General features: G+C 43.2%; 2 protein-coding genes across 2 annotated transcripts in view; one reads left to right on the forward strand and one right to left on the reverse strand.

The window, feature by feature from the left end:
- ROBO4 (roundabout guidance receptor 4) overlaps positions 1-11116 on the forward strand; it is a 46738-nt gene extending 35622 nt beyond the window's left edge. The window contains exons 14-15 of the mRNA XM_083368863.1: positions 4471-4877; positions 8611-11116. Of these exons, the coding sequence (XP_083224989.1) occupies positions 4471-4877; positions 8611-8927 (724 nt within the window). The 3' untranslated portion in view covers positions 8928-11116. The remainder of the gene's footprint in view (positions 1-4470; positions 4878-8610) is intronic.
- Positions 11117-20993: 9877 nt separating this feature from the next.
- Positions 20994-23069, reverse strand: part of ROBO3 (roundabout guidance receptor 3) — a gene marked incomplete at its 5' end in the record, with an annotated part of 235330 nt that continues 233254 nt past the window's right edge. The window contains 2 exons of the mRNA XM_083368521.1: positions 20994-21482; positions 22626-22780. Coding sequence (XP_083224647.1) covers positions 21471-21482; positions 22626-22780 — 167 coding nt within the window. The 3' untranslated portion in view covers positions 20994-21470. The remainder of the gene's footprint in view (positions 21483-22625; positions 22781-23069) is intronic.

Here is a 23069-nt window from a genome sequence, read left to right on the forward strand (position 1 = left end):
CTTGATGACCAGCCTCGGCAGAGTTATTTATTGAAGAAAGGTGGCCCTGATCATTTTCTAAATAAAGAAATGAAGTGAAGAACAACATGTCCTTGTTTAAGTGGCATCCATCTTGTTAATTTAACATCCTCAGTGACCTTGTATTTTAACTGAGCTGATGAGCAATCCAGACATGAAGACTCTCACATGGTTGCTAGCCAAAATAGTCCTCTATAATATTGGTTTTCCTTTCTGGGTCTCAGTAGCTGAGCCAGCATTTTCACCTACATTTCTCCTCTCTTCAGTAAAGAGCAATGTTATTTTTATGGAGATCTGTGGCCAGTCTTTAGCACGGAATTATTTGCATTTGCTTAAGACCGTTTTTTTCCCAACTTTGTCAACCAGGAGATGCATGGACTTCAACTTCCAGATTCCCCCAGTTAGCCGGTATGGTGGTTGGGGAATTCTGGGAGTCGAAGCCCGCATATTTTCCAGTTAAGAAACACTGGCTTAAAAGATCATGCATGCTTAATAGAAAGGTTAAATTCCTTCTCAGCTTACCAGTTATTTATTGGGCAGCATTGACTAAAGAAAGCAACCGCAAAATGAAGATGATTAAGCAGACAATATAATAAAAAGCATTATTATTTTTCCAACAAAGCTTTTAAGGACAGCGTCACTTGGGAGAGTTTGTGCCCAGGATCCATAGCAAAAAGGGTACAATTTTTAAGGAGAAAAATTAAAAGATTTCATCCACAAAGTACTTACTGGAGGCGGGAAAACATTTTTTTAAATGGCATGGCTTTTGAGCAGTGTACGTTGGTGGAAAGTCTTGGTATGGACAGAATACATAATCGGAGTAGAGGTAGCAAGTAAGACTTAAGGCTGTTTGTCAGCACTGTAACGTGCTGTGGACTGTTTCATTCCATTTTTGTAGATAAGCAACACACACACACACACACACACACCCCTAAACCATTCAGTTCAGCAGGGCTTGCATGGGAGAAAATGACTGGCCAGTTTGATGGGAGACCGACGCACAACTGATTTTCCTTTCTTATATTTTCTGCTGTTTAACCCTCGGAGTTGTGACACAATGAATCCAAACAACTCATCACATGGAGTGATGTGTGTTCCTTCTTCACCACTGGCTGAAGACCTCCAGTGATTAAGTAGGAAGAAGGAGATGGTTCCATCTGCTTCCCTTCACTATTGCACCCCTTATCCTGTCTGAAACTGGTGTGTGTGTGTGGGGTGTGTGTGTGTGTTTAGGGATCCTTTTGATTGACAGCATCAGAATGGTGGTGGAAAAGCTGCAAGAAAGATTAGCCACAGAAAAGTCCTCTTTCTTTGGTGATGAGCACCATCATAAATGGATACAACTATAGTATTTCCAGGCTGAAATCTGTCCTCTAATTTGGCTGCCCTCCTTTGAAAATGTCTATGAAGATTCTCACCCCTTCATGGATTACTGCCTTGTCATGGTGAAGGGGCTTGCGTAATTCAATGAAGCTATGAGCTATGCCGTGCAGGGCCACCCAAGACGGACAGGTCATAGCAGAGAGTTCTGACAAAACGTGATCCACTGGAGAAGGAAATGGCAAACCACTCCAGTATCTTTGCCATGAAAACCCTATGGACAGTACCAAAAGTCAAAACGATATGACGCTGGAAGATGAGCCCCTAGACTTCAGCAGTATGTGGATCGAGAACTACCAGAAGTACAGGCAGGATTTCGAAGAGGCAGAGGAACTAGAGATCAAATTGCCAACATACGCTGGATCATGGAGAAAGCTAGGGAGTTCCAGAAAAACATCTACTTCTGCTTCATTGACTATGCTAAAGCCTTTGATTGTGTGGATCATAACAAACTGTGGCAAGTTCTTAAAGAGATGGGAGTACCAGACCATCTTATTTGTCTCTTGAGAAACCTATATGCGGGTCAAGAAGCAACAGTGAGAACTGGACATGGAACCACTGATTGGTTCAAAATTGGGAAAGGAGTCCGGCAAGGCTGTATACTGTCGCCCTGCCTATTTAACTTATATGCAGAGCACATCATGAGAAAGGCAGGGCTAGATGAATCAAAAGTTGGAATTAAGATTGCCGGAAGAAATATCAACAACCTAAGATACGCAGATGATACCACTCTAATGGCAGAAAGTGAAGAAGAACTAAAGAGCCTCTTGTTGCGGGTGAAGAAGGAGAGTGCAAAACTTGGGTTGAAACTTAACATTAAGAAAACCAAGATCATGGCATCTGGCCCTCTCAATTCCTGGCAAATAGATGGGGAAGAAATGGAGGTAGTGACAGATTTTATTTTCCTGGGCTCCAAGATCACTGCAGATGGGGACTGTAGCCAAGAAATTAAAAGACGCTTGCTCCTGGGGAGGAAAGCCATGGCAAATCTAGACAGCACACTAAAAAGCAGAGACATCACCCTGCCAACAAAAGTGCGTATAGTCAAGGCTATGGTCTTCCCAGTTGCAATGTATGGCAGTGAAAGTTGGACCATAAGAAAGGCTGAGCGCCAAAGAATTGAGGCCTTTGAACTATGGTGCTGGAGAAGATTCCTGCGAGTCCCTTGGACTGCAAGGCGATCAAACCGGTCAGTCCTAGAGGAGATCAATCCTGACTGCTCTTTAGAAGGCCAGATCCTGAAGCTAAAACTCAAATACTTTGGCCACCTAATGAGAAGGAAGGACTCACTGGAGAAGAGCCTAATGCTGGCAAAGATTGAGGGCAAAAGAAGAAAGGGATGACAGAGAATGAGGTGGCTGGATGGAGTCACTGAAGCAGGAGGCGTGATCTTAAATGGACTCCAGAAGATGGTAGAGGACAGGAAGGCCTGGAGGAATGTTGTCCATAGGGTCGTGATGGGTCGGACACGACTTCGCAGCTAACAACAACAACAACATGAAGATTCTCAATCATCCAGGTCATGGTTGCACCAAAGATGCTTTTCCAAAAGGCAACTGGACTTTTGTGGGGGTTTTTTTTGCCTTGAGAATGTTTCGCTTCTCATCAAAGAAGCTTCTTCAGTTCTGGCTGAAGAGTTGGAAGCTTTTATTTTTCTGATGCATTCACAGAGTGCTTGTTTGTTTGTTTATATTGTGTTATGAATCTTGATGCAGTGGTATTACAACACGGTGCATTTTTTTTTGTCTTTTGACCCTAATGAATTGGGATTTTCTTGTTTTATTTGCTGGTTTATGACCGGATTTTTTTTAAAAAAACAACAAACACGATTGATTGAAGTTTGAGCTCAGGTTGCTGCAAGGATGAAAATTAGCAATTCCCCTCTCAGCATTCGCTGCAGGCCCCATCACCATCCATTTGCCATTTTTAGAAACCGTAATCAGTGCCAGAACACATTTAGTGCCTTTGCTCATCGGATGCTGAACTCTTTGTCCTAATTTTGTTCATTTGCTAGTGCAGCTGTTGTAGCTGCTGCTGTGGCTATTACGGTTTGTCGTGCAATCAGCCAGATGTTTAGACTGGATTTGGCATTGTTACCCACCTATCGAGTCTTCTCCAAGGACCTGCAGTAGGCAAAGGTTGCTGTTAGACGATGGTGTTCAAAGGTCTTGGGGCAGGATGTAAGGTGTTCTAAGTAAAGAGGCCTTTTGCAATTGACTGATGGTGGATTTTTTTCAATGTCAGTGACGGAATTGAAGAGGCGCTCCAGCTATTTTGGGATTTTGCTTTGTTCATTTGCTGTGGCAATTGTTGTGGCTGCCGTGGTGGCGCAGTGGTTAGAATGCATTATTGCAGGCTAACTCACTGCTCACAGCCAGGAGTTCGATCCTGACTTGCTCAAGGTTGACTCAGCCTTTCATCCTTCTGAGGTCAGTAAAAGGAGGAGCCAGATTGTTGGGGGCAATATATGGACTCTGTAAACCGCTTAGAGAGGGCTGTAAAGCACTGTGAAGGGGTATATAAGTCTAAGTGCTATTGCTATTCTTCCTTCCTTCCCTCCCTCCCTCCCTTCCTCCTTTCTCTCCCTCTTTTCCCTTCTCTTCCTTCCTCTCTGTCTGCCTCCCTCCCTACCCTACTTCCTTCTTTCTCTCCTTCCCTCTCTTCCTTCCTTCCTTCCTTCCTTCCTTCCTTCCTTCCTTCCTTCCTTCCTTCCTTCCTTCCTTCCTTCCTGTCTGCCTGCCTTCCTGCCTGCCTGCCTGCCTGCCTGCCTGCCTGCCTTCCTATGGTGGCACAATGGCCAGAATACAGTATTGTAGGCTAACTCTGCCCAGCGCTGGGAGTTCGATCCTGACCTGCTCAAGGTTGACTCAGCCTTTCATCCTTCTGAGGTCAGTAAAAGGAGGAGCCAGATTGTTGGGGGGCAATATACGGACTCTGTAAACCGCTTAGAGAGGGCTGTAGAGCACTTTGAAGCGGTATATAAGTCTAAGTGCTATTGCTATTGCTGCTGTGGCTATTATTATCATTATGATTCAGGTTCTAACACCAGCATTGTCCTCCCTTTCTTCCAAGGGAGCCAGAGGACAGCGACTCAACTACTTCCCACATCCTCTTTCCATCCCACAGCTATGGCTATATCTGTGGTCCTCTGGCCATCGAGCTGCTGGAAAATGAGGCGTTGGATGAAGATGAGGATCCCAACATGGTGGAAGGTCCCTGCTCATCCACCAAATTCTTCCACAGCTCCTGTCAAACGCCATCATCCAGCCTGAGTGAAGACGAGGCCTCCCTAGGAGGCTCCCTGGTGAATGGCTGGGGATCTGTTTCAGAGGACAATGGCACCAGCACTCGCTGCAGCCTGGTCAGCTCTTCAGACGGTTCCTTCCTCTTAGATGCCAATTTTGCTCAAGCCCTGGCAGTGGCAGTGGACAGTTTCTGCTTTGGGCTGACCAAGAAGGAAGCGGACAGACCTTTGGCAGGTAATAGCAGCATCTGGCCCTTCCCTTGATCAGATTGGATGGAATCCCAAACTATGTTTGAATGTTATCTGTGCTCCATTGCAGGACAAGATATATCTATATCTATATCTATATCTATATATATATCTGTATCTGTATCTGTATCTGTATCTGTATCTGTATCTGTATCTGTATCTTTATCTGTATCTGTATCTGTATCTGTATCTGTATCTGTATCTGTATCTGTATCTGTATCTGTATCTGTATCTGTATCTGTATCTCTATATCTACCTATATCTATCTATATTTATATATCTACATATCTATAACTATATCTATATCTATATCTCTATATATATCTATATATCGAGATATATATATAGATAGATAGATAGATAGATAGATAGATAGATAGATAGAGAGAGAGAGAGAGAGAGAGAGAGAGAGGGATAGGGAGGGATAGGGATAGATAGATAGATAGATAGATAGATAGATAGATAGATAGATAGACAGACAGACAGACAGACAGACAGATAGATGATAGATAGATAGATAGATAGATAGATAGATAGATAGATAGATAGATAGATAGATAGATAGACAGAAATAGAGAGATATAGAGATATAGATAGGGATACGGATAGGGATAGGGATATAGATGGATGATGTAGATATAGATATATACTTTTCCTTCATTGCAAAGTCAGTGAGTCTGTGGAGGAAGACCTCCTCGGTCATCTAGGATCCCAGAATGCCTTCAGCACAGTTCCAGTGCAAACTATAATCCTAGCATTCCGCTTTTAAATTTTAGAGCTGACTCAGGAATTCTGTGAGTTGATGTCCATGAATCATAAAAGAGCCGAGGTTGCCTAGCCCTGTTTTAGACTCTGCTAATTGTGCGCCTAAGAAACAAGCTTCTTCTTTCTTATTTTAATCCCAGTAGGACCGAGAATTATTTTTCTACTTCTCTTGGTGATATTTTTGACCCGACATTATGGTTGGAGATGCCAGGGGAGGATGCTTGTCTGGGGTGCTTTGCTAGTATCCATCCTCCAACTCTCTGAAGTTCCCAAAATCTAAAACAAACAAACAAAATGTGCAAAACAAAAATTCTAAGAAGACATCATTAATAATATGTATATATTTTTTTCATTTTTTTTTTTAAAATGAAGGTATGGGAACCCAGGGTGGCAGATTGACCATTGCAAAACAGAACGTTTCATTTCTAGTCCATTTCATTGCTAAGTGAGAAAATAACAAATTCCAGTCATAACAAATTCACTATCACTCTCTGTTCCTTTGAAAGAAATGTCAAAAGCAAGCTCACTTTCATCTAATGGATGAGAACTAGTAGAAAACATTTTCAGAAGTTTTCTGCATGGCATTCATTTATTTATTTTTTCAAAGAAGTTAAAAGTGCTAGAAAACAAGAGCAGAATGAAGAATTGGAGAAAGGCTTGATCGAAGGGCACTTACTGTACATCCAGGGGGATCTAAGATAAATCTCCTGCCTGAAATTCTGAAAAATCATTATCTGTCAGTCACAACGATATTAGGATAAAGATACCCAGCACGAAAGCAAGTTTTCTGGCTTCTTACCCAGCATGAATCACCAAGGATGGATTATTAACAGATATAGCAAAACAAATGGCTTCTCTGGTGCCGAAGATTTGCAACTTGTTGAGAAGTAAAACCTTTCAATGCACTTTTAGTTCGGTTCAGTTAAATAAAATTGAGATCCTTGCCAGTTGTTGCAACATCATTCGTTGTTAGTTAACTTGGTGGCCCAAGATGTTGGCAGGTGAAACCAGGACCTTTCCCCACTTTTCCTACAAGTGTGGAAGCAGAGTCGGTTCCCCCTGACCTGCCCAAGGATGGTCTTTGGGAGAGCAAAATAGAGTGGGTTTGTGTGTGTGTGTGTGTGTGTGTGTGTGTGTGTGTGTGTGTGCATGTGCTCTAGAAAGGACAGAAGTTGATTTATATGGTATCTTCTGTTCAGGTCTGGGCACTTCCATTCAGTCTCTGTTCCTGATAATAATGTAGGCAGCCAGGAAAGCAGAACTTGATTTATCACTGCAGTAATTCTCTGTTGCTGTTAGAATAAGGATTTTGCTTTGGGTCCCCCCCCCACTCTCCTTCTACACATTGTGTAGCTGAAAATGCCAAAGTGATGGCACAGGCAAGGAAGCAAAAAAACCCCAACAAATTCTGAAGAAGGAGCAAAAAGGGCTTCCAGGTACAAATATGCAGTCCTGGAGCAAAAGAGCCAGATGGACCTTCCCTCAAAGGCAAAGATGAGATTTCCATCTTCTCTAATTGATTCCTTTGAAGCTTTTCCCCCCCGGCTCTGTCAGTTACTCAGCCAGATCCCTCTTTGTCATCCAGCCTTAAGCTGCTTGATCCTTATGGCCCTCTCTATCTCACAACCAGATTCCTGTATTTTGTGTTCCAATCCCTGCAGTGCAAAACACCAAAGGATTTAGGATCAGGGCAATTTGAAATGTCCAGGGGAGGAGGGGGAAATGAGGGGTTTCAACCTTTGAATGTCTCTTTATCCAGGACCACTTTAGATGCGATCACCTGAACTAGCTGCATTTCCAGAAGACGTTAGATCACTCTCTTCTTCAATCCATTGCAGTTTCAGGGGTTCCATTTTAATCTCTTTTGCCTTGCTGCTTCCATATCTTTGTAACTTGAGAAATAACTGGGGAAATATTAAGGTAACTTTCCCTATTATCACTTTTCCCTGAAAACACTAATGTGTCTCTTTTTTTTCCCTGCTGGGCCAAGAACTGTATTGCAAATTGCAGAAAAGTGCACCATTGTCTTTCCATCTATATATTAACAATGGATTGGTTCACATGTTTACGCATAGCCCAAAGAAAGGAAAATGAAACAAATAATAATAATAATGCATGATGGCATCCAATTGGTGTTCAGCTGCAGACAGGAGGCCGTCAGTGGAATGGAAGCATGAACTGAAAGCCTCAGGCATCTGTAATTTGCTAGCTATAAATTAATTGTGACTTGAATTTTACCCTGTTGATCATTTCCTTGAAATGCACACATATATCCATTTGGAATCCATTATAGATACTCAAGGTACTTTGCAGTGGGTTTCTCTCTTTCTCTCTCTCTCTCTTCTGCCTTTTTGCTGACATAAATTTATGTTCTGCATGAAACACTCCTTAGAAATAGCGCAACTATTCATGGTCACCCAAAATATTCCGTTCATTTAGCCCTTCCCCCATTCCAGGAATTATTCCAAAAATTCTGGTCAACCTTGCAAATTAGCTAGGGAGTTCTAAAGCATCTCTGGCTGGGAACATTGGGACTTGCAGTCCTGAGGTCAGTGGATTGTTGAAGGCTAAACAAAATAGTGCCTATTTCTGTGCACACCATGTGTTTCCCCTGGGTGCACTTACACAGACAGTTGAAGCTTCGCCTGTGCTATAATGGGCCATTATAGTTATTTGTTGCTTTTATGTCCTCCAGAAGCTCAAGGTGGTGGACATACTAATTTTCCACTTGCAATAACCCAGGGAAGCTGCCTGAGCTGAGAGATAGCAGCATGTTCTCAATCAATCCATAAGCTTCATGGTGGAGAGAGGATTTGGCTCTCCTTCCATTTCTAATCCAAATGAGATGGCTCCACATCACAGTTTTCACAGTACTTTGGGGTTCTCGGAAGCTCCACGTCTTATTTTCTGATGCATAGGTGGTGATCACGTGCATGTTCTCCTCTCCTCTGCAGGTTTTTTGCCTCCTGTATCTCCTCGGGATGGCCTCCTGCATCTCCAGGCTCCCACGAAGAGCTCAGAAGAAGTGCAACAGAGGCTTAGATCACAGCCCCTTCCTGTGTGGGAATGGAGCACTGATTGGGTGGAGGAGATGGAAACCAAGTACATGCAACCAGCTGAGAACTGGGAGGCTTCTGTTAAGCCAGGAAAAGGCAGGATAGCTGCACCAGAAGAAGCCCAGCTGGTGGTCCCTACTTCTATCCAACAGGGAATGAATGACAAGTGTTGTTGCTCCAAAGTGGAGGGCGACCTACCAGGAATGCTAAAGTAGTAGCTTTCCTGCTTTGGCTGGAGTTTGGTGTTTGGGATGATGTGATGAATTTGGCATTCTTTTTCAGTGCTAGGAGTCTAATTCAGGAAAGTTGTGGTCCTTGCCAATCATCTGTAGAAACAGACAACTCCCCTACTTTCATCTTTTTAGAAAAGGAAAGTGCTCATGTTCTTTCCATCCTATTTTTTATTTGATTTTTTTTTTTAGAAGAAACCAGACTCAATTTTCACCCATCTTCCCTGGGCAAATCCAATAGGCCCAGGTAGGATTTCTTGGTGTGGAAAAGAATAGGTTGTACCTGCCACCTCTTAAAATTGAGGAATTGGTCAGAAAGCAACTCTAGTTCAGGGCTGAAGTCCCTTGGATTTGAACCAGGACTTTAAAATGGTACATGTTTTCGTTTGCATTCTGACGGGTGCTAAAGACATGGTATCCAGCTGAGAATGCAGGTAGAGAAATATCAATCAGAAATTGACCAGGCAAATATTACTTTAAGGCGAAGAGTCCTGGTCAGTTGGTAAGGAGCTCTAGGCCTAGGAGAAGGGGACAAAGTAGGGTATATGTAGGTCTGTAATGTACCTAGATAACAAATAGCAGCAGTTGCATTTTTTTTACTTGATCGTTACCTTTATTTATAGGAGGGGCCACCTAGCAGATGTTGGGCAAGTGGTCAGTGGGTAAAGGGAGATTCTGAAGCTTTGAAAACTTTTTCAGATAAAAGAATGACGGCTGTTGGGGTTCCAAACTCATGCCAAACTGTGACTTAGCAAGCTGCTGTCAATCTCCCCCCCCTCCCACCACCTCTTCTGCTGCAAAAGGCATGTGAGCTTGGCTGATCAGGTGCAAGAGGTTCATCTTACTTGACCCACTTCCACCATGTTGCACTTGGGACCAACTGAAATATGTTATTCTGAACAATGTTTTTAATCGTTCTCATTTCCTTTTTTTTTTGTATTGAGTAGTTTTGCTGAAAGTCATCCGATTTTGAAGGAGGGAACCTAACTTTTCCTGTCACTTCTGCTTTGTGTGGGTCCCTGTGAGTCCAAATAACCAAAGACTCAATGAATTCCTGCCCCCCTCCGGAACCTGCAGCCTTTGGCTGCTTCAAGTTTATAACGAGCTGAGGTAGAAGAGGGAGGAATGACCTATTGATTTCCAATTCCTGCGACTGAGTGATGGGGGCCTTTCAACCTCCCACACCTTTGCGCCTCAGTGAGCAGGCAAGAGAGATTCAATTAGTTGAATGCCTTGTCTGATGGAAATATCTCGGCTGGCCTTTGCTCTCTGCCATACCCACTTTGGATCAGAGCTTCATCTGGCATTAGAAGGATGACTGCTTTTCAGCTGCATTCTAGCATTCCATAAAATAGAGTTGAAGGATGCTTTATAGACCAGAGCAAATGACTCGTCCAAAAAAAAAGTGGGCACTGAGGAGCCTGCCTGGATAGAGCCAAAGGCCAATTTGGTCCAACATTTGGGGTCCCACAGTGGCCGGCCAGATCGATTCAAGAGCCTAGCAAGCAAAATTGCTAGGAAAATTGCTCACATCTACTGTCCCTACCCAAGAGATGGTATTTGAGATCTGCTTCTTTTGAGTTAGCAAGCATCCATTAAGTCCCATAACTTTTGATAGCCCTTCAATGGAATGAACTTGGCAGTGGCCCTCACTGCAGACTGTGGTAATGAATTCTGTAATTCAGTTTTGAATGTAGATGTGATTTCAGAAGCAACTTTGTGAGGCCCAGTATCCCTCACAAAGGAGGCATTAGGTAACCCTGCTGGTTCATGCGATAAAATGGCCGAGTTATTAGTAAAGAACATTTCTAATAATATTATCAGAGCAAGAAGAGGGGTAGCTCAGTGATAAAGCTATAAATTCCTTTTGGGTGAATCCTGGATTTTGGTCTTGACATGTATGTTGGATACCACCAGTAAAAAATATAATAATAATACAGAAGTTGAAAAGCGTTTGCTCCCATTTCTATACTAAAGCAACCACCCTTTTCATTAGCTCTGTTGTAAATCTTTAACGTGCATCTTCTGATGTCCCAGGTAGAGCGATTCAAAGGTCTGATTCCTGACATGCAGCAGAAAGCTCCTGTGTTACTGAGAGCAGAAGAGCACCAACCAGTTAAAACGCTGTCAACTTTTAAAGGCCGGCTCTTTTCATGACAATCAAAAGGATGCTTCTTCCCATTTCAATGTTCAAGGTTGTGAAGGTTTATTCTTGCTTAGCTGAGAAAAGATGTAATTCTAAGCAGTGGATTCCATTGATCAATCATATAACATACAACATATAACAACCCTGCTGGAGATAAATAGATTTTGTTTGTACTTCGGCCAAGTTCCCAGATGAATTCTTTGGATTGTTATAGGACTCTTTCCTCCACTGGTATATGAGAGAACTAAAATAAACCTCTTTTTTCTAACTTTTCAGATTCCTCCCACCCATCTCCAAATCCATTAATAGTGAAAGATTACTACTACTACTACTACTACTACTACTACTACTACTACTAATAATAATAATAATAATAATAATAAGTTGGAAGGGACCTTGGAGGTCATCTAGTCCAACCCCTGCTCAGGCAGGAAACCCTATACCATTTCAGGCAAATGGCTGTCCAGTCTCTTCTTAAAAACCTCCAGGGTTGGAGCATTCACCACCTCTGGAGGCAGGTTGTTCCACTGGTTAATTGTTCTAACTGTCAGGAAGTTTCTCCTTAGTTCCAGGTTGCTTCTCTCCTTGGTGAGTTTCCCTCCGTTGCTTCTTGTCCTGCTTTCAGGTGCTTTGGAGAATAGCTTGACTCCCTCTTCTTTGGGGCAGCCCCTGAGATACTGGAACACTGCTATCATGTCACCCCTCACCCTTCTCTTCATTAAACTAAGGTAAAGGTAAAGGTTCCCCCGCACATGCGTGCTAGTCGTTTCCGACTCTAGGGGCCGGTGCTCATCTCCGTTTCAAAGCCGAAGAGCCAGCGCCTGTCCGAGGACATCTCCGTGGTCATGTGGCCAGCATGACTAGACACCAAAGGCGCACGGAACGCTGTTACCTTCCCACTGGAGCGGTCCCTATTTTTCTACTTGCATTTTTACGTGCTTTCGAACTGCTAGGTTGGCAGAAGCTGGGACAAGTAACAGGCGCTCACTCTGTTACGCGGCACTCGGGATTCGACCCGCCAAACTGCTGACCTTCTGATCGACAAGCTCAGCATCCTAACCCACTGAGCCACTGCGTCCCTTTTCATTAAACTACACATACCCAATTCCAGCAACCGTTCCCGATATTATTATTATTATTATTATTATTATTATTATTATTATTATTATTCCCAGGACCCAAGTGTCCAACTCTATCAATTACACAGACTGGATGATCAGCATTGTCCAGTCTGCTCTGGTTAGTTCCCTGGATCCTTTACTGTTTTGAAAGGCAAAGAGGAAGTGGCTGGGGACAGATTGACTTCACAACATAAAAGAAGGAGAGCAAGGACAGCATTGCACAGGACATGATTGATGGTGGGGAAGGTGTTCATTGAAAGTGTTCAAAAGCCAGAGTTTCCCCACTATGTTGGCTTTCCTTATTGGAATCAGACTCTTTTAAGTGCATTCTCTTGCTGGTTTGTTAAGTTTCATCAACCTAGACATGGACTGACAAGCGTTCTCCTTTCTTCTCAATTATTGAGCTTATTCCTTTAGACTCTTTAGGTCAGAGGTCCCCTACCTTTTGGGCATGAGGGACTGGTTCCATGGAGAGAGGTTTTTCCATGGACCAGAGAGTGCGTGGTTTTCTGTGCTGCCTGCATCTCGTGGATGGGGCTTTGCTTGTTTGTGCGGACCGGTTGCTGGCATGCTGCAGCCCCGTACCGGTCCACGAATCAGGGGTTGGGGACCCCTGGCTTAGGTCATCTAACCTTCAGAGACCTCTAAGGGGACAAGGCTGATTTGAGCATCTGCTTCTTGCTACACCATAGATCAACATATATTCTTCTCCATTAAAGCCAATGGTCTAGGGCAAGGGTAGGCAACCTTGGCTCTTTTATGACTCGTGGACTTCAACTCCCAGAATTCCTGAGCCAGCATGGCTGGCTCAGGAATTCTGGGAGTTGAAGTCCACGAGTCATAAAAGAGCCAAGGTTGCCTACCCCTGGTCTAGGGAATGGAAACTGACCTGGGGGAAATTATGATTGGGCTATTTTTAACAAACTAGTTTTGCAACCCTGGGTATTAAGTATTGCCCACTCTGATAATTTCAAATATTGAAGTATACATTTTGGGTTCTTCCATGTTATGATGCCCACTCAAAGGCCTTGTGTGACTGTGGAGTGTTTTGCAATCTTTTCACCAGCCTCCACCCAACAGTTCTAGTATGATATTATTTATAGGATGAACAGAAGTAACCTGCCTACATTACATCTGGCTTGATAGTTTGGTGATTAGCTGGAAGGATGACACATCCTCCCATGGATTTTTACCCTGCAGGAAGCTACAGTGAGACCAGAGTGTCTATAAGCCATTTTCTCACAGGTCTCTTTATCTTTTGCCGGCAAAGGCCTCGGTTTGCCAATATTTGAGCCACAGCTTGGCTGAACTGCAGCCTCCAAGGAGATCTCATTTAGCTCTGCCCAATCCTGCCATCTGCATTTTAAATGAACTTTAAAGGTAGAACTGCCTTCCTCAATTGATTACCTCCAGGTACATTGTAATATCCATGTCTATAGTTCTTAGCCTGCTACTTACATTTCATGGTATTGGAAGCTGAGATATAAAGATAATTGTTGACAATTGCAGAGTTTTTGGGCAGCTCTTTCCCACTCCAGATTATTCCATTTTCCCCCCTACCTGCAGATTTCTGGAGCATTTGAATGGTTAATAGAGAAAGAAATAATCAGAGGAGCACTGATTCGGTTTGATGTGCAGAGTTTTTCATCATTTTGTCTCAGAAATGCAGGCGCTAGAAAGGATAAAATTATTAATTTAAATTTTTAAAAGATTAAAAACTTTAAGAAAAACATAACTTCATATAGTTCTAGCACAATCCTGGGCCATTTTGATGGCAGGGATATTTCTGAGCAGTTAAGTCATTCTGGGTGCATGTCAGTCCCAGGGGGAATTGTAAAAGAACAGCCCCCAACTTTTTTGGAACCAGGCTCCCAGTTTGGTGGAAGACAGTTTTTCCATCCTGGGGCAGGTGGGTGGGTGGTGGAGGAGAAGACACAACCTAGATACCGTGTTTGTGTATGCTCGCTGCTCGCCTGCTGCTTACCTCTAGCTGTGTGGCCTGGTCCCTAACTGGCCATAGACCAGTCCGTGGCCAGAGGGTTGGGGACCCTTACTGTAAAAGTTAGATAGTTGTTTGAATAATGCCACAATCACACTAAATATCACTATTCACAGGAAACAGTTTTTATCCTATTAATTCTTAAATGGCTGGGGTGGGTGCTCCCTGGTTTTTCACTCATAGCATCGTGAGATGAAGAACTTCAGTTCTTCGTTCCTTCATCTTTCCTCAGGCTTGAAGTTAAGTCAGAGTGAAAAGTTGGCCTCGGAGGTTTTGTATTCCAGTCAGCCCCACTGCACTCAGCGAGCTAGATGGGGGTCAGGGAGTTAAGTGCCTGTGGGTAGTTTTAAAAGGATGGATAATTTTATGGCTGTGACAATAATTTTACGAGCCCAGCTTTTGCTTCTTACGATGAACTAATTAGAATTGGTATTTCAGAACGTCAGCAGAGCGCTGGCGAAAACTGGGCATAAAGTTTGGGGAAGATATTTTATCTTTGGGAGTGACAGCATGAGTTGCTTAGCACTCACTCCTCTCCTGCAGCATCTCATTGGTTCTCTGGAGGTTTGTGCATTCATCCATTTCATTCGTCATGATGCTACCAAACTACTCCAGCTAAAGCTGTAGTTTAATATTATTACCAAAAAAAAAAAAACCCACAAAAAAACAAAAAACACACCATAGAAATCATGATAACTCCACTCTCAGTACTCATCCACCACTATAAGCCAACAATGACATCATTCCATAAAGCAGAAGGTCTGTGTGTAAGATAAGCTACACAGGCATTACACACAGACACACGCCAATTATTATCAGGGAGCAGATTGCTGAAGTATAGAAAGTAGAGTTCATTGCCTGTTGATTTCCAGTATTTCTGCACCGCCACAATTACGCATCTTTAGATGGCCCGCAAATCAAATGATGAAAATAATAAATGTCATCCATCTCACAAAACATCAGTAAAGTTTGCTTCTACTGCCATTTTGATGGGAAGCAAAACCTTCAGGTCTGAAGACCTAAGTGGGAGTGAGCTAAAGTGGGTAGCAGCAGAAAAAAAAGGGCTTATGGGTGCTAGTTCCTTTCGCTGCCTAACATGAAGGAAACTGGAGCATCTCTTCCAGCAGAATGGACAAATCGGGCACAGTCTGGAGGAGATGGTCCCATATGGTAAAAAAAGGTAAAGGAGTCCCTGTGGGTTTTATTTTGCTGCTTGTTGCTGACTCAAGGGCAGGGGTCCCCAAGCCCTGGTCCATGGACTGGCACCAGGCCACAGCATGCCAGAAATCGGGCCATGCAAACAAGCAAAGCCTCATCCACTGGATGCAGGCAGCACACCAAACCATGATCAATCTGGTACCACGGAAAAACCTCTGTCCATGGAACTGGTCCCTGGTGCCCAAAAAGTTGGGGGCCACTGTTCTAGGGGGCAGTGCTCATCTCTGTTTCAAGGCCCTTGAGCTAGCACTGTCCAAAGACATTTCCGCAGTCATGTGGTCAGCACGATGTCATGGAGTACTGTTACCTTCCCACAGAAGTGCTACCTTGTTATAATAATAATAATAAGTTGGAAGGGACCTTGGAGGTCATCTAGTTCAACCCCCTGCTCAGGCAGGAAACCCTATACCATTTCAGACAAATGGCTGGCCAGTCTCTTCTTAAAAACTTCCAGTGTTGGAGCATTTATCTACTTGTATTTGCATGCTTTTGACCTGCTTGGTTGGCAGGTACTGGGGTGAGGATGGGAGCTCACCCCATCGCGTGGTGCTCAGCTCTTGGGTCTTGAACCTGGGCTGCTGGCTTTCCAGCTGCCAAGCCCAACGTCTTAACTACTGAGCCACTACACAGCCTAAGTAACATGGACTATTACCCAAAAGGGCTTTATTTGGCATCTAGTCATGCCGGCCACATGACCACGGAGATGTCCTCGGACAAGTGCTGGCTCTTCGGCTTTGAAACGGAGATGAGCACCGGCCCCTAGAGTCGGAAACGACTAGCACGCACGTGCGGGGGAACCTTTACCTTTAATATTGCTTTTAATATATTCCATGGGCTCAAATCACTAACTGCATTAATAATAATAATAATAATAATAATAATAATAATAATAATAATAATAATAATAATAATAATAATAATAATAATAATAATAATAATAATAATGTTATTATTACTATACCCCCAGTGAGGCATAATAATAATAACAATAATAATAAAAACTACATAAATAATAATAATAATAATAAATGTGATCACAGATTGGCGACAAAGAACAACATGAAAAATAGCAAAAATGTTGTACTGAAAGATCTGCAAGAAATACCATTTGCCTGCAAGCAAGAACTGATGGGATCACAAAAATAGACAAAGTAATAGAAAATGAAGAAGCTAAAGTGCTTCCAGATAACAACCCAGACTTAACAATTGTTGATAAGACAAAATGTCTAGATGTGCCAGTGCCTGGAGACAGCAGAATGGAAGATGCAGGGGTCAGGGAGGCAGGTGGCTAGAAGGAATTTCATGGTTAAAAATGGTGCTGGTTGCTGTTTTTAAAAATCGACCATATTGGGTGTCCTGAGAAGAAAATTCCTGATGCCAGGATCAGGGACACGAGTGGCATGTGGACATGAATCTCTGAAATGCTTTTAATCAAAGACATGGGAGAACAAATAGCTTTTCTCCAAAAAGAGGAACATGTCTTCATGTTTGGAAACCTTTGCAAGTTCTGTAAAATCTTGACTCCCCCAGACATCCCTTCCCTTCCCCTTCCCCTTTCCTTCTTTTAGAATTAGTTCATCTGGACATGCTCCTTGCCTTAAACTACCTTGTGAGGCTAACACCATGCCTTCCTACCACTTCAATAAATTTGGATCAAGGTGTGGTCAACCCTTTCTCCAGAAGAAGGAAAGGAAAGCTTTGGGAAAGATAGTCAATGCAAGTATCAGTACCAGTTGAATTTACCCTCCTGTGTTATTAAGCCTTATTCCACTCTTCCGAACCGCTCCTGCCTTTGCTTACAGGAGGAAATACACTTTTGGGCAACACTCGAAGCTGCTTCCTGGTACAGTTGAGATCATATAAGGCAAAGCTCTACGTGGCCTTTCCCCAAGCATCCAGTACAGCTTGGTTACATTTGTGGCCCCTTCTGCTTTAATCAGGGAACTCCAGGGGGGGTTTCCTGTCGAAGAGGGGTTAAGTAAACATAGACAGCTGCTAAGCAGGGAGCCTGCAAACCCAAACCTTTTGTGTTTGCTAAGTGTGGCTGAGGCCCCATTTCCTTAGATATATTACATAAACATCCCTTCCATCTCAGAACAGAAGCCTCATATGGTCCGCGGTGATGAGTTTAGCATCTGCAGGCAGGAAGACCCATGAGCTCAGGAGATTTGACTGCAACTTTGGGAACGGCTGCCGTAAAAAGTGGATGAAATCACTGACGTCTTTTGTGGAATCCGCACGGTGGAATCAGAAGGCGGTTGGGCTGGAGGGTGCTCAGACTTGGCTCAGCCCAAGTTGGCAGGACAATTGGAAATTGTGTCTCTGGCTGGTACCCGGCATGATTTATATGAATGGCTGATTGCAGTGAAATGACAAGGTGCTCCCATGAGTCCCATTTCATTCATGTCTATCCTGGATGCATAAATTTGGAAGAATAGAGAACAGGAGTGAGCCTCAAATGAGAAGGAGAAGAGTCTCTAGCTGATGGTCAGCCAGAGTATGTTTACTTGCATGGATAAAGAGATAAACACTTTCTATTAGGAATGAGCACAACCTCTATATCTGTCCTGTTCATGAACATTCCTAGTTTTGCATATTGGTTTTTTTTTTTGGATGGTTAAAGACACTAAGCGTTCATTTGGAAAACTGACAGCCTGGGTTCATGACCTGAGTGCTCCATGATGGGGTGAGCTTCCATTACTCAGCCCGGCTCCTGCCCACACAGCAGTCTGAAGGCATGAAAATGCAAGTAGATAAATAGGTACCACTTCGGTGGGAAGATAACAGTGTTCTGTGTGCCTTTGGTGTATAGCCATGCTGGCCACATAACCATGGAAAATGTCTTCTCGAGATGGACACAACTGGACAGGGAAAATCTTTACTTTTATTCTGGAAATAATAGCCGGTACTGTTTGTCACCCTCCACTTTGTTTTTTGAGCTTCGGATTTTCATCTCATACCTAATTCCCACAGTACTGTCTTACGTCTAAGTATATTTACCCATGTGGTATGCCTGTATTATTATTATCCTTCTCATCTTCTCTACCTTCTCGTATTGGCATCATTATTGCCAATAATGAGAGCTTCTGCACCAGAAACAAATTCCTTGTGAGTCTAATTACACTTGGACAAATAAAACCTATTCTATTCTATTCTATTCTATTCTATTCTATTCTATTCTATTCTATTCTATTCTATTCTATTCTATTCTATTCTATTCTATTCTATTCTATTCTATTCTATTCTATTCTATTCTATTCTATTCCCTATTCTGTTCTGTTCTATTCTATTATTATCTTACTCTACTCTATTTCTATTCTATTATCTACACTGCACTGCTCAGTTTGAATTGTAGGTTTATTTTCTCCTAAATGGTGCCTGTTCTTCAGCTGGGCAGCCCTGCCCCAATGATGTTGTGGTACTTTGGCTCTTCCCCATCTCCCAAAGCTCATTAGAGTAAGCCTTGATGCAAAGGAAACAAACTCATAAATCCTACTGAATGAGCTTGTCTTCTACTCCTGCTTTATGGCCCAGTTGCAATAGACTTCTTTGAAGGCATGCCAGAATAACCTGAAGAGGAGTGGATTGCAGGGAAGAAGTTCAAGGCTGAATTTGATTTCCCATCACCCAAAATGAAAGAGGCAGTCGTTGCTTATTTACCCCTAGGTAGATATGTATTCTGAAAGAGTGTGCTGGAAATTGTTTCGTGGTGCTATTGGCAAATGAATCCCACCTTTGCAGACCATAAACCTCTTCTTCCTGGGAAAGCAGTCAGACAGAGTCTTGAACAAAATTTCTCCTTGATTTACAGACTATAAGCTCATTCATCACTAAGAGCAGAAGGAAGGGATGTGTGTGTGTGTGTGTGTGTGTGTGTGTGTGTGTGTGTGTATTCCCATCAGGGGGATAAATTGCAAATATTACTTCCCTGAACAAATCATTCCCTACTTTTTCTGTAGCCCAGCTCTCTGGCATCTTGCACACCAATTTGCATGTGCTGACTCCGATGTACACATGGGAAAGGGTATTGCAATTAACAGTAATATTTCACCAAAGTGGGCAAGGAGAAGACCATAATCAAGATACCTGCTCAGTTTGTTGCCTAAGGTTGTTCTTAATTGGCAATTTCAAATAATTTGAATTGATCAAATCCCTTCAAAGAAAATAGAAATAGAACACAGACTTAGGGTGCCTATGGGGATCCAAAGTTATGAGGATGAGAATCAATCAATCAATCAATCAATCAAATGAGATCTGTAAAGGACCTTGGATGTCTTTTAGTCCAACTCCCAGCTCAAGCAGGAGACCCCTATACCAGGCATGTCAAACAGCCAGCCCATGGGCCAGATGCGTCATGCCAAAATCGCGCCCACCCAATTGGCGGCAATGGGGAAAAAGTCATGATACATCGCGCAATGTTGCGTGACATCGCGAGTTTGACATCCTGCCCTATACCATTTCAGACAACTGGCTCTCCAATCTTTTCTTAAAACCCTCCAGTGATGGAGCACCTACAATGTCTGAAGGCAAGCTATTCAATTGATTCATTGCTTTACTGTTAGAAAGCTTCTCCTTCATTCCAGGGTTGCTTCTGTCCTTCATTAGTTTCCATCCATTGTTTCTTGCCTTCTGGTGCGTTGGGAAATAAGTTGGAAACCCCCACCACCACAACCCTTGCCTTTAGAGCAGGGGTGTCCAACCTGGCAACTTTAAGACCTGTGGATTTAAACACCAAGAAGTCTCCAGCCAGCATGTTAAAGTTAAAGTTGCCAAGGCTGGAGACCCCTGCTTTAGAGTAAAATAAAGGATCCTGTATGTGAAGAGTCTTGTACGGTTTTATTACCCTAGGGGGTCTCTTGAATCTTGTCACTTGGCTGAGCCTGGCCACTGATTTTATTTTCTAATGTGCTGTCTTTAATTGGGTTCAAGTAGGAAGCCCTGTTTGACCAGCTAAGCTACAGAAATGGTCTTGTGTCAGGGGCAGCTGCTTATGGCCACAAGAAGCTCATGCCTTTTGTTTGGCCATCAAGCAATAGGCTTAGTTTGGGCTTATTGCGTTGCTTGAACTCAGCCAGTTGTGAGGTTCGTAAGCCACAGTTTATGGCTTCATGATGTAGCCAAGCCAACCTTGGCCTCGTCCTTCTGTTTCATATTTCTGGCCCTCAGAAAGTTGCTGCAGCTTTCAGCGATTCGATAAAGCTAAAACACTGCAATTTCTGGTAATTCCATCCTTCCGAGGTAGGTAAAATGAGGACCAGATTGTTGGGGGGCAATTAAGCTGACTTTGTAATAATGCCGCTTGGGGTGTGTGTGAAAGCCCTAATAAGCAGGCATATACATAGAATGAAGGCTACTGCTAAGCTTGTAAGCCGCCCTGAGTCTTCGGAGAAGGGCGGGATATAAATGGGATTAAAATAAATAAATAAATAAATAAATAAATAATTTTTTTTAAAAAAAAAGGGAAGTGGAACAGGCAAGATACCTGTGTTACAGTATCCACGAGGATGCATCACCAGGGAGGGGGGGGAAAAGCACAGGTTGTTCAGAAAGACTCAGGTTAACAAATAGCTTTATTGGCCATTTTACAAAAGGATTCATTAGCTACCAGAGAAATCCCTGCTTTATGGCAGGCAGGGCGAAGCACCTGGGCAGCATCTGATTATGTGCTTGATGTGATGGGCTCTTTCAGGGCCCAACATGAGCTGAATGTCTGCAGATCCACTTCATTTCCTGCTTCATCTCCTACTCCTTGCCCGCCACTGCTAGTGGCGCCAATCTCCCCGTCTCGAAAAATGCCCAGCCTCTTCCCAAACAGGCCCACCGAGGCTCAAGGCTTGAATGTCTCTTTGTCTTCATTTATAAATACGGTTTCCTTGCCTCTCTGGGACCATCAACCTCCAGGAAAACAAACCTATTTACATGGAGCCAGGCCATACTGCTCCTTTGGAAGGATCATAAATTAGATGCACAGAAAACCACCAGGCCCCAAGTCTACAGATGCCAAATTCGTAACCTTGCTCTGCTCATGCCAACGGGGTTTGGTTTCATCTTTTCTCCTGAAAATGTAAGAGAAGAACACATCAATACGCCTGTGTCTGTAGTTTGTTTGCCTTTCTGTATTGTATCATCCAGGTTTTTTTTTTAAAAAGGGCTTGTTTATTTCCTTCTAGAAGTCCATCACCCCAGGCTGCTTAGAACACAGATGGGCCACTTGTAGATCACACATCTGGATCCCTGCCCGCATTTTCTCACTGGCTGGTTGAGCTGTATCTTGGCTAGCTGCCAGTAACTGACCCCATCTGGTATATCCTAGCAGTTTGTGGAGAGGCACTTAGATTATTGGCATCTCAAAGCTAAGAGCAACAAAAAAACTAGCAGCCATCAGTGATTTCTGAGGAAGGGAGAAGTAACTGAGGGATAGGGCAGATGCTCTGGGTCTGCGTGGATGTTCATGAAAGCATGTCACTATCAACCTGTAATTGTTTTGGCTCATGTGTATCTCCAAAACTTCAGTGTTGATTCCACCCCGCCTGCCAATGATTTGCCAGTTCCCTGCTTAATTTATCTAACTTTTCTCTAAACTCACTTTGATGATTGTCTCTTAAAAGTCAAATTGACTATGACTGGACTCCCCAGTGCAACCGCTACAAAGTTGAAGGAGATCTGGATCAAGTCTCTAGCATAATAAGGAAATGATCGGGGGTTAAAATTGTGCCTGGATAAAGCTCCCCTAGATGCAATGACGTAGGGATCTTATGAGGAATATTATTTAGGTAGCTTAAGACCTCACAAACTTGCTCACTAATGCACCACCAAAATGGTAAATCGTGGTTTATAAACCCCGCCGATCTGTTTAATACAGTACTCTAAAATATAATGCTTTGTTTTATCTTGGTCATGGCATACAGTTTAGCAAGTTATATAATGTAGTTAAGTATCAGAGTTAATCTAATACTTGGTTTGTCTGCTCCATATCAAATGAGCAATCCAGAAGAGTCAGTGTAGAACAAAGGGTTAATACTCTTCCCAGATTCTGTGGTTCTGAAACATGTCAAGGAACACATCATTTTCTGTTGTTTCTTGAGATCTTGATGGCTGTATCAGCCAACCCTTCTCAGCCCATCCCAAGCAAGGCTCTTGAACTCCTCATTCAATCGTGCAAAGGGGAAATGTGGCAGTAGGGAGCTGTGCATAATCACCTCATTGCGATCCCCTGTTGTCCGGCTGCGTCCTGATCCATGGCCTCTGGATGCTGTGGAACCCCTGGAAGAAGAACTTCCTGTTGTAGAGCAATTGCTTGACACCTGGCTCCGGGAGAGAAAGCTGGGCTTGCTGTAGGGAACAATCTCTTCTTCTGCCAAGAGACACCCAACAAGAGGGTTTAAAACAAACCAGGAAAAGCAACCGTTTCTCTAGTAATACACACCACCACAGCTGTTTTGCAGTCTACACAGTTGTGGAGGCAAGGATGGGATAAACATCAGAATCATCACCAACCCTTGCATCAGTCGTTCTTTTCTAAGCAAGTAGATGTTTGTTGAGCACACTCATGAAATCACACTCGGTGATTCATTTCCAGTCCTCGAACGAACAACATCCCTACTCGTGATCATTTCCAATCACCTCTAATTCATGCTCTTAAA

Source organism: Vipera ursinii, assembly GCF_947247035.1.
Source record: "Vipera ursinii genome assembly, chromosome: 8".
In the NCBI taxonomy this organism is placed as follows: domain Eukaryota; kingdom Metazoa; phylum Chordata; class Lepidosauria; order Squamata; family Viperidae; genus Vipera; species Vipera ursinii.